The 14,660-nt window shown below is 33.8% G+C and overlaps 2 protein-coding genes across 2 annotated transcripts; both read right to left on the reverse strand.

Annotated features, from left to right (window-relative positions):
- Positions 1-4,436: 4,436 nt before the first annotated feature.
- On the reverse strand, positions 4,437-8,584 carry LOC115997451 (UDP-glycosyltransferase TURAN). The gene is made up of 16 exons (XM_031237007.1): positions 8,332-8,584; positions 7,960-7,993; positions 7,827-7,882; positions 7,579-7,719; positions 7,174-7,322; positions 7,004-7,093; positions 6,828-6,894; positions 6,686-6,749; positions 6,478-6,592; positions 5,884-6,050; positions 5,671-5,781; positions 5,530-5,591; positions 5,383-5,435; positions 5,209-5,284; positions 4,914-5,042; positions 4,437-4,756 (listed from the first exon to the last, which is right to left on the reverse strand). Exons 1-16 carry the CDS (start codon positions 8,437-8,439, stop codon positions 4,733-4,735), a joined length of 1,446 nt encoding a protein of 481 aa, XP_031092867.1. The 5' UTR covers positions 8,440-8,584; the 3' UTR covers positions 4,437-4,732.
- A 465-nt stretch (positions 8,585-9,049) lies between these two features.
- LOC115997452 (peroxisomal (S)-2-hydroxy-acid oxidase-like) lies at positions 9,050-12,508 on the reverse strand. The gene is made up of 11 exons (XM_031237008.1): positions 12,369-12,508; positions 11,370-11,494; positions 11,152-11,198; positions 10,844-10,936; positions 10,631-10,755; positions 10,494-10,545; positions 10,163-10,225; positions 9,983-10,052; positions 9,788-9,888; positions 9,593-9,697; positions 9,050-9,355 (listed from the first exon to the last, which is right to left on the reverse strand). Exons 1-11 carry the CDS (start codon positions 12,506-12,508, stop codon positions 9,152-9,154), a joined length of 1,125 nt encoding a protein of 374 aa, XP_031092868.1. The 3' UTR covers positions 9,050-9,151.
- Positions 12,509-14,660: the final 2,152 nt, after the last annotated feature.

The raw sequence follows: 14,660 nt of genomic DNA on the forward strand, positions 1-14,660 counted from the left end.
TTTTTTTTTTTTTTGTTGAGTACTACTGCCTCAGTTACAATGTAGTATTGTCAACAGTTGCCTCCACTAAGAGGCGAGGCACCGGGTGCCACTAGACCACAAGGTATTAATATCATTTCTTTTAAACTTGGTATTATATTGAACAAATATTAATAATAGATTAAAGTGTATCCAAAAAGAATAATAGATCAATACTAGTATCTTATTACTCCATATTTAATATATGAAGAATGACGTGGGCCTTGCGTGATGACCAGTAAAGGACAGGTGTCCTTTGATGAAAGCAACATTCCCAAATCCACGGAAAAAACCGGCTTGTGATTGGCCAATTTGTGAATTGACTGAATACACTCAGCAAACAACATAAATAGACAAAATAAAATTAATATTAGTAAAACAAAAAAAATTGTGATAAAATTAATTAAAGCAAGAAATAGTCTAATCAAACCACATATGGACCATGACGGATCAAATGATGTCTTCTTTACATTTAAACTATTCTATATTCTTATTCAATAATATAATAAATAATAAATAAAGTTGTTCGAAATTTTTATGCCACTAAATAGTCTAATATTATGGGGTATGCTGCTATACTTTAAAAATAATAAACAATTACTAGGTCGATATGGGAAAACGTTAATACTCTTATTTGTTGGTATTTTTATAGTATTGTTTCTTTATTTTCATTTTCAGTACTATTATGACACCATATTTTACAACTTTATACATAATTTGAATGGTAAGGTTTGAAAAAACTAATAAAATCTCCTTATTGATTTTATGACCTAAGTGGTTGACGGCTGGCCAATATGGATGGATAAATGTGTTGCCAAATCGCAGACTGAAATAGGTTCGGACTAACTACTTGGGTTGAGGTTGAATGTGAGACCTACAATGCCTAACTTATCACATACTCCACTTTCTTTTTTTTTTTTTAATTTAAAATTTTAAAAACTAAAATGCTACTCCGTATATGAATTGAGGATTGCACTAAACTAACACAATTAACTGTCAAGAAAGGTCGAAATCCATCTCACTATAAACCATGGACTAAAATATCCTTTTCAAGATACTGATGCATGCTCTCTAACACATGAAATTTTTCACATCCACAAATCCCAGATTCCTAGTTGGACCACATACTATACAACATTACCCTTTTGCTCCAAAAAAAATTGAAATAAAAATGGTAGAAATTAAGAAAAGACAGCTTAATAATCTGGATTTTAATGAATTGTCACAAGACAAATTCAGCCAAACATTGGGACTAAACAACCCTAAATCGGTTATTATATTAGACAATGAAAAAATGAGATAAAATTTTTCCCACCATTAAGGTAAGCAACATGTGATTTAATAGTTATCAACATGTCAATTTATTGATAAAATTTTAAAAATTACCAACAACTATCAACGTGTCAATTTATCAATGAATTTATAAACTTTAACGGCAACTATCAGCGAGTCAACTTTACCAATAAAAAAGTCCCAAAAATCAATCGCGGTCGACATAAAACATTAAATAAATAACAGGCAGGGAAACGATAAACATACTATGAATCTGGAACACACAAATATACAAATATACAATCATGCATGACGAATATATCCCATATATGCTGATATGCCCTAGCTAGCTATAGCTATGGATATCTGTGTCAGCACATCAGAGGAGGTTCCAACTTTCAAGAACCATATGCAAATGACACCAAACAACATTAAACAATTATTCTCGTACGAATAACTAACTCAATTGATATTTGGTTGACTATTAAAATCAAACGTTTATCATTACGTCAAAAATTATAACACTTAATAAATTTGTTACTTTATTTTTTATATTGCCACATTTTTGAGAAGTAAGATGATGGATTTTGCTCTTTAGGTGGTCCTCCGCCCAAGAATCTCTATAGTTACCTAGTGCTAGATTTAGCCCTTCAGACAAGCTTCCGCCCAACAGTGTCAGATTATAGGCATCAGTGACACATGATCAAACCCTGAGAATCGCAATGTGAGAGTTTCACGGTTTCACCCTTTTGTGAAGGTAGCTCCTTCTAAGCACAAAAATTGACCCTACCATTTAATGAGCTGCAAAATGACAGTAATTTATTTTTCCATAATTCTATTAGATTGAGGTGTGGAGACCTTTAGAGTTGGGTCGAGAGATTTCGCCTATGTGAACAACATTAAACAAACATTGATCCACAATAAACATCTTGGCAAAACCTATGTTTAAACGACCTTCAACGACATCACTGCATGCATCACCCACATTCACAATCATGAGATGTGTCAATTGTAGGGAGAATATGATCTCTCACATCACTAAACCCTACAACAGTTATACCCTAAAAACACACAGAGAAAAAGGCTGCAGCATCAGATACATAGAAATTGGACGTGGCGTGCCCAGAAACCAGAAAGTGAGTCCAGATGCATCTATTCCTTTTGATGATGATGGTGAGGATTGGCAAATGATATGATGAGAACTTTATTGAGGATAATATAGCATGCATGTTCTATGAAATTGAGCCACACAAGCAGAATAATAAACATTTTTGGAAAGAATAGACACCTCCACTTTCCACCTTCAACTTAATACCTACCCACCAAGAATACATAAATAGCTAAGGTGTAAGCGAGTCAAGCTACTCATTAATTAATTAATTATATATATATATATATATATATATATATATATATATATATATATATATATATATATATATATATATATTTACAAGCTTTGTAGGATCCGTGAAACAGGTCGGGTTAAGATGAAAATGTAATACTTTTACTAAAAAAATATAATACTAATCATAAATAAAATGTTTATTATGAAAAACGTAATATTTTTGAAAAAAAATGTATTCAGTAATACTTTTAAATCAAATGTAAAAGTATTTCCACTATATTTTTAAAAAAAAAGTGTTACGTTTTTCCTTATAAAAAACAAACATTTTATTGATAATTATTATTACATTTTTCAATATAAGCATTACATTCATTTTTATTTTGATCCGACCTTTCTATGAGACAGGACTTCTCACTCACATTTTTGCTTTATTATAATACTTGGTCGTAAAATGTTTTATATGGAGTTTGAGTCTAGGCAAGCTCAAGCCCATAAAATTAGAACTTGTTTGCACTCAACCTGAGATTGAGCTTTGATTAAAAAAAAAAAAAAAGATTTGGCTCAACTCGATTAAAAACCTAAGGGGTTGCTTAGTAACTTGAAAATATGGAAGATTTTTCGAAAAAATGGAGAAGTAGAAAAAGGAAAACTTATTTACTAAAATCAATTCTCCAAAATGATTTTCCATCTCTATTCTTCCATTTCTATAAAAATTTGGAGAGAAGCAAAATGGACTTGTCCGTTCTTCCAAATGGAAAATACACGGGTAAACAGTGCTTCATTGACTCTGATGTCCTACGTTCGAAACCTGCTAGGCACGGCCTTTGGCAAATAAAGCCAATAATTTTTCTTCTTCTTCTTGCGCATGCACGTACATATCTTATCCTATTTTTTTCCTTTTCTTCTTCTTGCGCTGCGCATGCACTGATGCACAGATCATCTTATTATTAGTATTAATTGTTATTATTATTATCTTTATTATTATTATTATTATTATTATTGTTAATAATAATATCATTATTATAATTATAATTATTGTTAATATTATTATTATTATTATTATTATTATTATTATTATTATCTTTGTTGTATAAATATACAAATGTTATATGGGATGATTGTATTTAATTAAGTTTTGAGTATTTTGTTTTGTAATCAAACTATGTACTAAAACTAAAGAAATGAAAAAATTGGAGAAATGGAGAAGGAAAATTGGAAAACTGGAGAAATGGAAAATTGAAAATGGAGAAACAGAAAAATGAAGTAAACGACCCCTAAAAGTTTACCCCATTCTAAATTTGTACTACATTATTGTTGTATATATCACATGTATATCAGTGTAGATATTCTTATAAACTATGAATGACATGTCTATACTTTACTAGAAGCGTTAAATATTATTTAGGTCAAATGTAAAAATAAAATAATACGGAGTAATAATAATAATAATAAAATTTTAGATGATGATACATATTCGGTTGATATGTGAATATGTGATGATAAACATCCATCTGGCTCGATCATGTAGTTAAGTAGATGAAATTATTGCTGAAGTTGAGGGATGTTGTCGGATGATCGATTTCAATATTTCATAGCAATGTGAAAAACATGAAATTGTACTAAGAAATTAGTTAGTTAAGAGCATCCAAGTCAAAAAAAAATGGTTTTTTTTTGTCAGGCTATTAGGAAAGAGAAAAGAAAAATAAAAGGTTGGTATCGCCCGCATTTTTTTTTTTTTTTTTTGAAAATTAAACACAAAATGTTACCTCATGCCAAAACTATACAAGCTAAATAAAGAGAAAAAAAAACCAAAAGTATTTATATAATCACATAATAAGTTCAATTCAGAACCATCTTATAGAATTAGGAAAACTTTATCCACAGACTCTTCAGGGTATATTTGCTTAGCGTGAATCAGAAGTTCAGAACCATTTTACAGAATTGGGAAAACTTGTTTCTATACTCTTCAGGGTAATATTGCTTAGTGTTAATCAGTATCATCTGAACAGGCTATGATCTTATCCCCTTCACCATTTCATGTGAGTGAGAACGCGGATGCTTCGAGCATCACATTGGTGCAAACTTCCCTCAAATTCAGCCAAGGCGCTGCGAGATGACCTGCATTGTGACGCTTACTACAGTTCAGATGTGTTTATGAGAAAGATAAGCATAAGCAAGCAAAGGCATTGTTTCTTAGTGAAAATATAAAGAACAAGAAACCCAATTTTATATAATGTGTGACAAATAGTCCAGAGGGGGAGAGAATTCCACTTTCCTGGGATATTAACGGATTGGCATTCTCTTCCCATCCCGAATCCCATTTAGCCGAAGATCTTGTTTCTAGCACCCCTTTCCTCAACGATTTCAAAATATCACATTCATCCGGGAAGCCCTTGAATAGCATCTGTGGAATACAAAAGCCCAAAACATTCTTATTGACTTCAACAGTAGCTTAAACAACGGTTCATGTAATATCGTTGTTTCCTCTGTTTTAGTCCATTTGTGAATGTTCTATATATTGAACTGCTCTATCCACACAATAGAAGAAATTTTATTTCCCTAAAACTCACCATAAGTTCGTCTGCTAGTTCTGATGATGAAGAGAATAGCAGCCCATTCTGTTCAACTTTTACAAGCTCCTTGATGCTTTTTAACATTTAAAGAAATGATTATAAGCATCACCCACAGTAAAAGAATAACCCAATGTATTCTATGAGAAAGAAGGGTGAACCCGAGTGTCATACCACGAGTAGGAAACTGCACACACTGGCAATCCACACCCAAACATATCCACAACCTAAATTTAAGATTTGAGAATGAGGTTGTGCAGCATAAAATTTCCATGCATAAACACTGCACTTAGATATGAATTAGGAATTTGGAATAGAAACCTTCATTGGAAGATCCAACCCTGAAGAGGAAGTATGCAGGCAAACACCAAGATCAGCTGATCCTGTACCACCAAAAGATAAGGCTTGACATATAGACATATTTGAGGTGAATACTACTGCAAATTGAATAGAAAAACCTACCAAGAAGCAATGGATAGTCCTCTGCTGGAAGCCACATTGTACGAAATGCTACACGCTTGAGATTCAGTTTTCTGATCTTTTGTTCATATTTTTCTTTTTCAGGTCCTTTGCCTTCATTCATTTCAGAGAGGTCCAAGTTTGTCAGGCTTAAAATATATAATGGCATAACCAGTCAATGAAAAAAGCCTATGTTTGCACACAAGTTGTGGTTACCCGTAATTATGAATAACAACCTTGGGTACAAAAATTGCTTCTCATTCCTAATTTCCTCCCAAATAAGCTCCTCTCCACTCGAGTCATCCTCATTCAGAATAGCAGCAACCCGCCTATCATACATGACAGCTGCTTCTAAGAGGATACCAAAATCCTCATCCGGGGTCCTGAGCACAAGCACTAGTCCATAAGGTAGCTATAATTGAAATCTGATAAGTCTCATTAATGAATTCATTCACTGACTAAACTTTTATGGAATAAGTTTTCGACTATTAAAACAGAAATATGAAATCATGGTTCAAATCAGATTGAGAATAAATTTCAAACTATGCTTCTAACTTTTCAGAAAGTTGGCTTTTGCACTTTATCTCTCTTTTGAGTATTAGATCACTCAGGTAATATTGCTACCAGTGTCGGTATCACAAGTTTCAGTATTTCACTAACATGTTCCTGGTTCTAAAAAGCATAGTCAAATAATAAAGAATATACTCCGTAGTTGAAAGTTATTTTCAGCGTTGATCAAGGACTTCAGTAAATATTTGCAGATAGAAAGAAAAACATCACAAAGCTGAAACCATTACAAAAAGGCCTAACCAGCTAGTACTGCTAACAACAAGCGCAGGTCTGTTTTGCTTCAAGTATATATCCTTTTCAGCTTGAGTTGTAAAAGGAGTTAGATTGGAATCAACACTGTCTGTTCCCAATATTCCTGCAGATATTGTGAATTGGTACTCAATCTTCAGTAGGAAAACAAAAAGAAAAAGAACATTACCAGACCAAATATAGAAATAAACTACATTACCATAGCTTAGACAATCTTGGCGGCCATAGGGCTGGCTCAGGCTTTTACCAATCCTACAAAACAACTATAGCCCACAAATGAGTGACGATTTTCAAGCCAACACATTAGTGAAGGTAATTTTCAAATGGAATATTTGAGTCACCTTATGTTTCTCCTCAAGGGATGCTGGTTGAAAGAATTCAGGAGGCTGATCATATAGAACAGTGGCACTAAGTATTTTGAAAACCATAGAGGATAAAGAATCTTGCATTAACACAATAGCCAACAAATATGAATAATCAGCATTAAATACAGATAAATTTGAATTCCTGTCCTTACTTTATGCCCCAGTTTTGAGCCAATTCATGTTGCATTGCCTTCGTCACACACAAGGACCCATGTGCCATCCTCCCATAATGCTTTTCAATCCTAGGCACAAATTAAAGATTTATAAAACTTTGATACATAAAAATACAGGGAAGATTATATATGAAAGAAGACTTAGCTACCAATGATAAAGAGTGACAAATCGGCTATTCCTGCCAAGAGACAGTGAAAGGAGTGTGTATCCAAAATTATGCCAATCTATAATGAATGCAGAACGTCTAATCCAGCTTGCCCATTTTACAGCAACCAATGTAGGAACAGATGGTGGGTTCTGTAGAAGTTGAAACAATGAGATTAAACTAAAGATTATATATCAAAGTATTAAACAGCTGTGTGATATTATTAAATAATTGAAAATGAAAAACAACAGAAGAGAGATCTCACTGAAATAATGTTCGATAGAATAGAAAGTATTCAATATCTTTTAGGAATTAAATTGTTTGAATGTCAGACTGATGGTAGAAAAGCTACAGAATTGAACAACTGGAATAGATTTGGCTGCTTTAAAGTACATTCTCATAACTCACCTGCACTATGAATACATCAGGAGCAGGAATTTTGACACAGAGATACCAGAAAAGCATCAGAAACTGAACCAATGGCTTGAGCATAAGCATAAAAGGACGAAGTATCTTGGGTAAAGTTTGAGGGATTGATGGCCATTGTTTCTGCATGATTCAAATAATTAATAATAATCAGAAGGAAAATACAACATGTCAGTAGTGAGTTTTAATTATCTTAAATAAATCCCGGAAAGAGCATCCTACAGTAATACCATTCTATGAATGTGAATAGACGGATGCTCCAAAACAGCAGAATGGGGTTCAGAACCTGCTCAAAACTTTGACAACTTGGATTAGAAGATATGGAATCACAAATAACCTGAGAATCCGTTACAAATTACAAACCTCCATATGCCACAATATCCACTTCCAGATGAGCCTGCAAGAAAAACCAGCAGCACAAGAGTATACAAATTATTCAGAGGGTCAAATCTTCAAAGCAAACATGGAGAGCTGAGGTTTATATAGCTAAACATAAGGTCGAATTACTGATAAGCATCTCCATTGACCATTATTAATCTCAGATGTTACGGTGTATAACATAATTTATATAAAAAAAAAAAATGCAATTCAGTTCAATTAACTCCTCTCTCCTTCCTCATTTCTAAATCTATGGAATCCTACAGCCATATCAACATATGAATCAATTCTCCTCGGAAACAGAGCAGACAATTAAAATTTAAGCTGAAATTTAGTAACGCATGTATATTTATGAACCTGGCGAGCGAGAGAAAGAGCGTGATATTGCATCCGGGGACTGCGGCCGATATCACCGAGAACCACGACTGCCGCCCTACCTCTCCGCCTCGTCTTCGTCTGATTCATTGGATTTTTTGAGCAGAAATTCGATCACTGTCCACTGTGATTTTGATCTCCGGTGTTTTTCGCGATTCTCGGAGATCGGATTTGCTGGGAAGCTAGCTAGATCTTATTCCGTACTATTAGTATTTTCCTGCGTAAATTTTGGTTTATTTTACACCTTATTCCCGTATGATTTAGATGTTTAAAAATAGAGTAAAAATATTCTCAAAAGAAAAAAAGAGTAAATATATATATATATCAATTTGTTTGTTAATATTTTGAAAATAGTTTTTTATTTAATATTAAAATATTAGAAATTCTCTAAAATTTAAGAATAAGTCTTGTGTAATAATGAGTACATTTTAATTAAAATGTAATATTTTTATAAGTATATAAAAGAATATTACTCTATATATTTTAACTAAAAAGTACTATTCATCTTATACGAGGCCAGCACACAGAGTATTTATTCAAAATTGATAGAAATTTTGGTTTATTTAGCTTCGCCAATCAAATAGACAAGAAACCAATAATTGAGAAACAAATATGGTTTGATGCATAGCCATGTATAACAATCAACTTTTAGTACAGTTGAAGCAGCTCTGAAATTTTGATTGGTTATTGGATCCCAAAGAAGAAGTAACATTACATATTTTCATTAAACTCTGAAATTCAGAATGAGTTCTTCACAGAAAGAAAAGATAGCCTCTGATCTGCATCAATGCAGGCAACAATTTCATAACCTGGCTGCAGCTCCTGCAGCTGGAAGAGCTCGGGGCGCATCCCAATCGGTCACGATATGATTGCGTGTGATCTCACTCAATGAACGACACCCGCTCAACGCCATTGTCAGCTCAAACTCATCGCGCAGCATCTGCAGCACATTCCTGACACCCGCCTCTCCTTCTGCAGCCAACGAGAACACCACAGGCCGCCCAATCTGTCCAAAACCACCAGCTTAGCGAGATCCCAAGTGCATATAGTGTTTCCAGGGCAGAGGCCAGTGAAGGACCAAGTCCAGCAACTGGTGGTTAAGGGGATTGTTGGGCAGAGGCTGGTGAAGGACCAAGTCCAGCACTCTGTCCCTCGAAAATGTGACAGTAAGCGTTTAATCCTAACAACGTTGGTACTAGGATTCCAGGAAGTTGTTAGCAACTTAGTGTAGCGTTATACTTACGAATATGCCCGAGGCTCCAAGTGCCAGAGCTTTAAACACATCTGTTCCACGACGCACACCTCCATCCAAGAACACAGGAACCCGGCCTTGGGCAGCTTTCACAACCTGTCACCAAGTAAAACCATACTATTTATGGCAAACCAAAGCGGTTTTTCATTTTTTTTTTCCTTTCATTTCCACGAGCAAACGAGATACCTCTTCTAGAGCCACGATAGTGGAAGGGACATAATCAAGCTGGCGAGCGCCATGGTTTGACACGATGATCCCAGCTACTCCCACCTGAATTGCTATCCTTGCTGCGAGTACAATGTTGCAAAGTTTTCACCATCAACATTCAACAGATGATAATAATATTCACAGAATTAGAGATTCGGTGTCTGTGTTTTATACCGTCCTCAGCAGTAAGCACGCCCTTGATCAGGACTGGCAACGAAGTGATTGTTTGGAGCCACTGAACATCCTGTCCATAATCATATATATACAGAAATTAATTACTTTCAACAAACCAGTTTTCTGTATGAAATGGCTCCATGGTTCTCTGATAATCAGTAAATAGTAATGGCAATTTACCTTCCAAGTCAAAGTACGATCGATTTCACCAGCCACAAATGAAGTTAATCCAGATTCATCACCCTGCAACCCAAGAACATGTTACAATTGGACAACCCAACCAAATTGGTCAGACTTTTAGTTTAATAACCACAAGTTTTCAAGTTCGACTCTACTGAAAGCTGCCAATTAGCCTTGGTTTGAGCTGGTCAGCTATGAACAGCCTAGACTGGTTTACCTCCTTTACCGACTAGGACCATAAAGCGAGGTTTACCAAGTGCACACCCTCGAAAACCTAAAAAAAAGTATGAAACACACACACACACACACAAAACTTGTTTTTCCCTCTCACTTTTTCCATCCCTTCAAAGTTTTTGAATGTCAGAAATGGTGGAAGAGCAAATCTGCAAGCAATAACAAAGATCAAACTGTATAATGTCATCACAAAGGGCTCAGCCAAGAATAGGATCACAGAATCTGTATACACACCTGTTCTTAATATCAGCTTCTCGACGCCCCAACCTGGGGGCATCAGAAGTGAGAACAATGGCCTTGAACCCTGCTCTTTCAGCCCTTCTCACAAGCTGAGCAACAACATTCCTGTTCTTGTCGACCTGAACATCTCGAACACGAATTCGTTAGCCTGCAGCAGTACAGTTATCCAAATGCGGTTTAATTTTCATTAAATTCTACGATGCTTACATAAAGCTGGAAAAATCGGAGCTGCAAAAACCGGATGCCAGGCCCTGTCGAAGCAACCTCCTCAACACTAGAAGTCCCCCAAGATGACAATGTCTAAAATGTGAGGTTGCAATGAATCAGAAATGTGACATTAGCCTTAAAACACCATTTTACAGGATTTCTAATGATTTTTGGACCAAGATTCTGAGAGTTAATCTCCGTCATATACAGATTACTATCAAAATAGACAGTAATCGACTAACCATTGTTGAGCATAAATAATATATAAACATAAATTTGCAGTGCAACTATCAGCTTAGGCTTTTTACCATAATCGTTCCAGCTGCTGATGCTGCTCGTGCAGTAGCACACTCTCCTGCATATAATCAACTCAACTCGTTAGACCGAACAAATCTAACAAGGTAGTCTCAACTATTCGCGAAGCATATATTGGTCCTCTACCATGAGAAAAACCGGTTGTTCTCATTTTTTGATTAAACTAATGAGAACATAACAGAGACCTGAGCTAGTTCAAGTTCATATATACCTTCAGGATGAGCCATTTTCTGCATGGCTACTGGTGCAATCATGATTGGCATCGAAATCTTGAAGCCCAGCAGTGTGGTGCTCATGTCAATTTTGCTCACATCAATAAGAATACGGGGCCTAAACCTATATTCATAAAAAGTAAAATGCATATAGATTTATTAACACGTAAATAAAGCCAAAGCCATGTTAGGAAATAGGCCCGTTTACTAATTGGAAAATTTCTCCTGGATAATTAGAGAACAGAAAACATAAAACATGTTTACTATAGCAGTTTTCCATTTTGAAAACATTAAACAATTTTTCAGTTTTTTAAACTATTAAAAAAATTTTTAATTTCTAAAATAGAAAGAAGTTGAATAATCTATTATCTATTTGGCTATATGGCACATTTTTATCATTATCTACTTACATATTTATCAATTATGTTTATTATCATCTCCTTTTACTTATCACAATCTTCTATGTTTTTTACTTGCATTACTTATTTAAACATAACTTATTTGCTTATGCTTATGCTTATGCTATATCTTAATAAAATATTGATTCGGATATTGGATATTAAAATTTTACATATATTACCATATTAGAATTTGAAGTAAAAAATTATATATTTATATACATGTCATTCAAATAAATATATCCAAAAATATTTTTAATATTAGCTTAAAAAAATATTAATATTATTTAAACTAAATTTTAGGTGAACTCAATAGGTTATTGGTTCGGATATATTTTTAATTATGTTATATACATATATAAATTTGGATCTAATATCAAATTTAAAAATCTTACATTGGACTTAAAATTAAAAATTATATTTATTATATTTAAATCAAATATATTTTAAAATATTTCATATCACTCAAAATTAAACCAGTGAAAATAAGTGTCGGTAAACAAGTTTTCTAAATCGAAAACAACTGAAAAATTAAAAAACAAAAAACAGTTTCTGTTAGTAAATGGGCCCTAAGATTTCAGAGACTCCGGAGTAACTTACAGAATTCTGGAGAAAGCGTTCCTGTTCTCAGCCAGGGTCCATTGGTCCCCTGCACCAGATGCATAGTAGTCAAACACCATCTTTGGCAGCTTCTTCTTGGCAATAGCCTCATACTCCATCACATTAGTTATTTCCTCCATTGCTAGCTGCTCTTGTTTTTATCTTTGCCCTTCAAAAATCTGGACATTTAATAAAAAATATCGATAAATTAGACAAAGCTTATATATATCCACCGGATCGATTTAAAACAATGAAATTCAACTATATAATGTTTAAAAGATTTTTGAACACGTAAACTTGCTACTTTAATGCTTGCATATACTAATAAATTAATTATTCGTGGATTGTATGTGATTGATATGAAGAAAGATGAGCATGCATGATCATAGAATTAGTGAGGTGAGACCAAGAGGGGTAGGCATTCCAGTTGAAGACAGTGAATGACAAGTAGAACATACATAAAGGGAAAGGAAGAAGGATAAGGAAACTACAGAGACAATATATATATATATAATATATATATATATATATATATATATAAACAAGTGCTAGCTTTCCCGCTCATTTTAGTCCAAAAAATTTGAAAACGGTCAACATAATATTATATTAAAAATATTACTATATTATGTTAATGTACGTAATTAAATTTCTCTCATGATAATATTAAAAAAAAAAATTCAACAATCAAATTACGATATGATGTATATTATAGTATTCAAAAAAAATATTTCTATATTATGTTAATGTACGTAATTAAATTCCTCTCATGATAATATTAAAAAATAAATAAAAATTTCAACAATCAAATTACTATATGATGTATATTATAGTATTAAACAAATATTACTATATTATGTAATGTACGCAATTAAATTCCTCTCATGATAATATTCAAAAAAGAATTCCAACAATCAAATTACTGCATGCATATTATAGTATTCCAACAATCAAATTACTTTGATACTTGCATGCATATACGTACTAAAATCAATTATTCGTCGGATTGTATGTGATTGATATAAAGAAAGATGAGCATAGAATTAGTGAGGTGAGACCAAGGATAGTGGTGCATTCAGGTTGAAGCCAGTGAATGATAAGTAGATCGAACATACATAAATGGGAAAGGAAGAAGGATTGAAACAATTAAGGAATTGAAACTACAGACAAGATATGGGAAGAAATAATTGAAGTGAAATAGTGAATAAAGAAAATTAGGGAAAAGACAAATGGTGTGGGCCTGTGGGGGGGTTGGGGGGTGGAGAATAGATAGGCTGATGACTTTGTTGGAAAGGCGTATCACAGATGTGGAAATAAGATGCAAAAATAATGACCCTGATACGCATAAAAAGAAAGAAATAATGGGCACTTGAGTAAGGGAAAGAATTAATCATGGTGTGTAACTTTTAGAAGGTGATTGATTATAGATTAGTAGGGAGAATTAATTTTAAGGTGTTTCTTCGCTGAGTTGTGGGGTCTTTGCCTTGTAAAAAACGGTGGTTTCGCCAAACGTCATCGTGGAATCAGACTCGGAAGCGGTTGTACAAATTCTGTCTAAGGAAGATGGTTCTGTGCCGATTTCCAACACCCTAATCGAAGATTGTAAGCTTCTCATGGGCAGTTCCAATTCATCAAGATTACTCAGCTCACACCTATCGTGAAGGCAACGCATGTGCCGATCTTCTTGCTAACAAGGGCCAATTCAAGATGCTCAGTGGGGTACGACGGTGTTGGACGTCCCTCCGGACGACTTGTTGGGTTTCTTGCATAGGGATGCTTGGGGCCTATGGCTGACTCCCTAGTCCCTACCACATGCACCTTGATGCTTTACGTATAGTTTGTCTTCACTATGATACCATTATTAATTTTCCAAAAACAATAGCAATCAATCTTGACTTTCTTGAATATGTTCAAAAACAATACTATTTAAATACAAAGTTGCGAAAATTGATAGGCGCTCCTCATGCGTCCGGGGAGGGCCTAGGCACCTTTTTATTTATCTTTTTTTTTTTCAAAAAAAATTAAGACTTAATAATTATAAATTATTTAATACTTTAATAATTAGTACTAAAATATTAAATATTAACTTAAAAAACCTCTAATTGTAAATTGTATAAAGATTCTTTTAAAGAATCTTTAGAATTGTAAATTGTACAAAGTCACAATTCACAAATTAAAGTATTAATATTAGAGTACTTGATTTTGAATTTTTTATTACATTTTTTTTGGTTTTGCAACATTGTTTAAATATCATAGCCTTTGAAAGCTCTCCCCCCCCCCCCCCCCCCCCCCCCC

Source organism: Ipomoea triloba, chromosome 11 (assembly GCF_003576645.1).
Source record: "Ipomoea triloba cultivar NCNSP0323 chromosome 11, ASM357664v1".
In the NCBI taxonomy this organism is placed as follows: domain Eukaryota; kingdom Viridiplantae; phylum Streptophyta; class Magnoliopsida; order Solanales; family Convolvulaceae; genus Ipomoea; species Ipomoea triloba.

What these genes read in the sequence shown, in the direction of transcription:
- LOC115997451 (XM_031237007.1), bottom strand. Translation starts at nt 8,439, where the DNA reads ATGAATCAGACGAAGACGAGGCGGAGAGGTAGGGCGGCAGTCGTGGTT. An exon ending in GGATATTGTGGCATATGGAG is followed by an intron (nt 7,883 to 7,959) that starts GTTTGTAATTTG and finishes AGTTTTGAGCAG; the next exon opens with GTTCTGAACCCCATTCTGCT. An exon ending in GTTGTTAGCAGTACTAGCTG is followed by an intron (nt 6,051 to 6,477) that starts GTTAGGCCTTTT and finishes GCTTGTGCTCAG; the next exon opens with GACCCCGGATGAGGATTTTG.
- LOC115997452 (XM_031237008.1), bottom strand. Translation starts at nt 12,508, where the DNA reads ATGGAGGAAATAACTAATGTGATGGAGTATGAGGCTATTGCCAAGAAG. An exon ending in AACGCTTTCTCCAGAATTCT is followed by an intron (nt 11,495 to 12,368) that starts GTAAGTTACTCC and finishes TTATGAATATAG; the next exon opens with GTTTAGGCCCCGTATTCTTA. An exon ending in TCCGATTTTTCCAGCTTTAT is followed by an intron (nt 10,756 to 10,843) that starts GTAAGCATCGTA and finishes CGAGATGTTCAG; the next exon opens with GTCGACAAGAACAGGAATGT.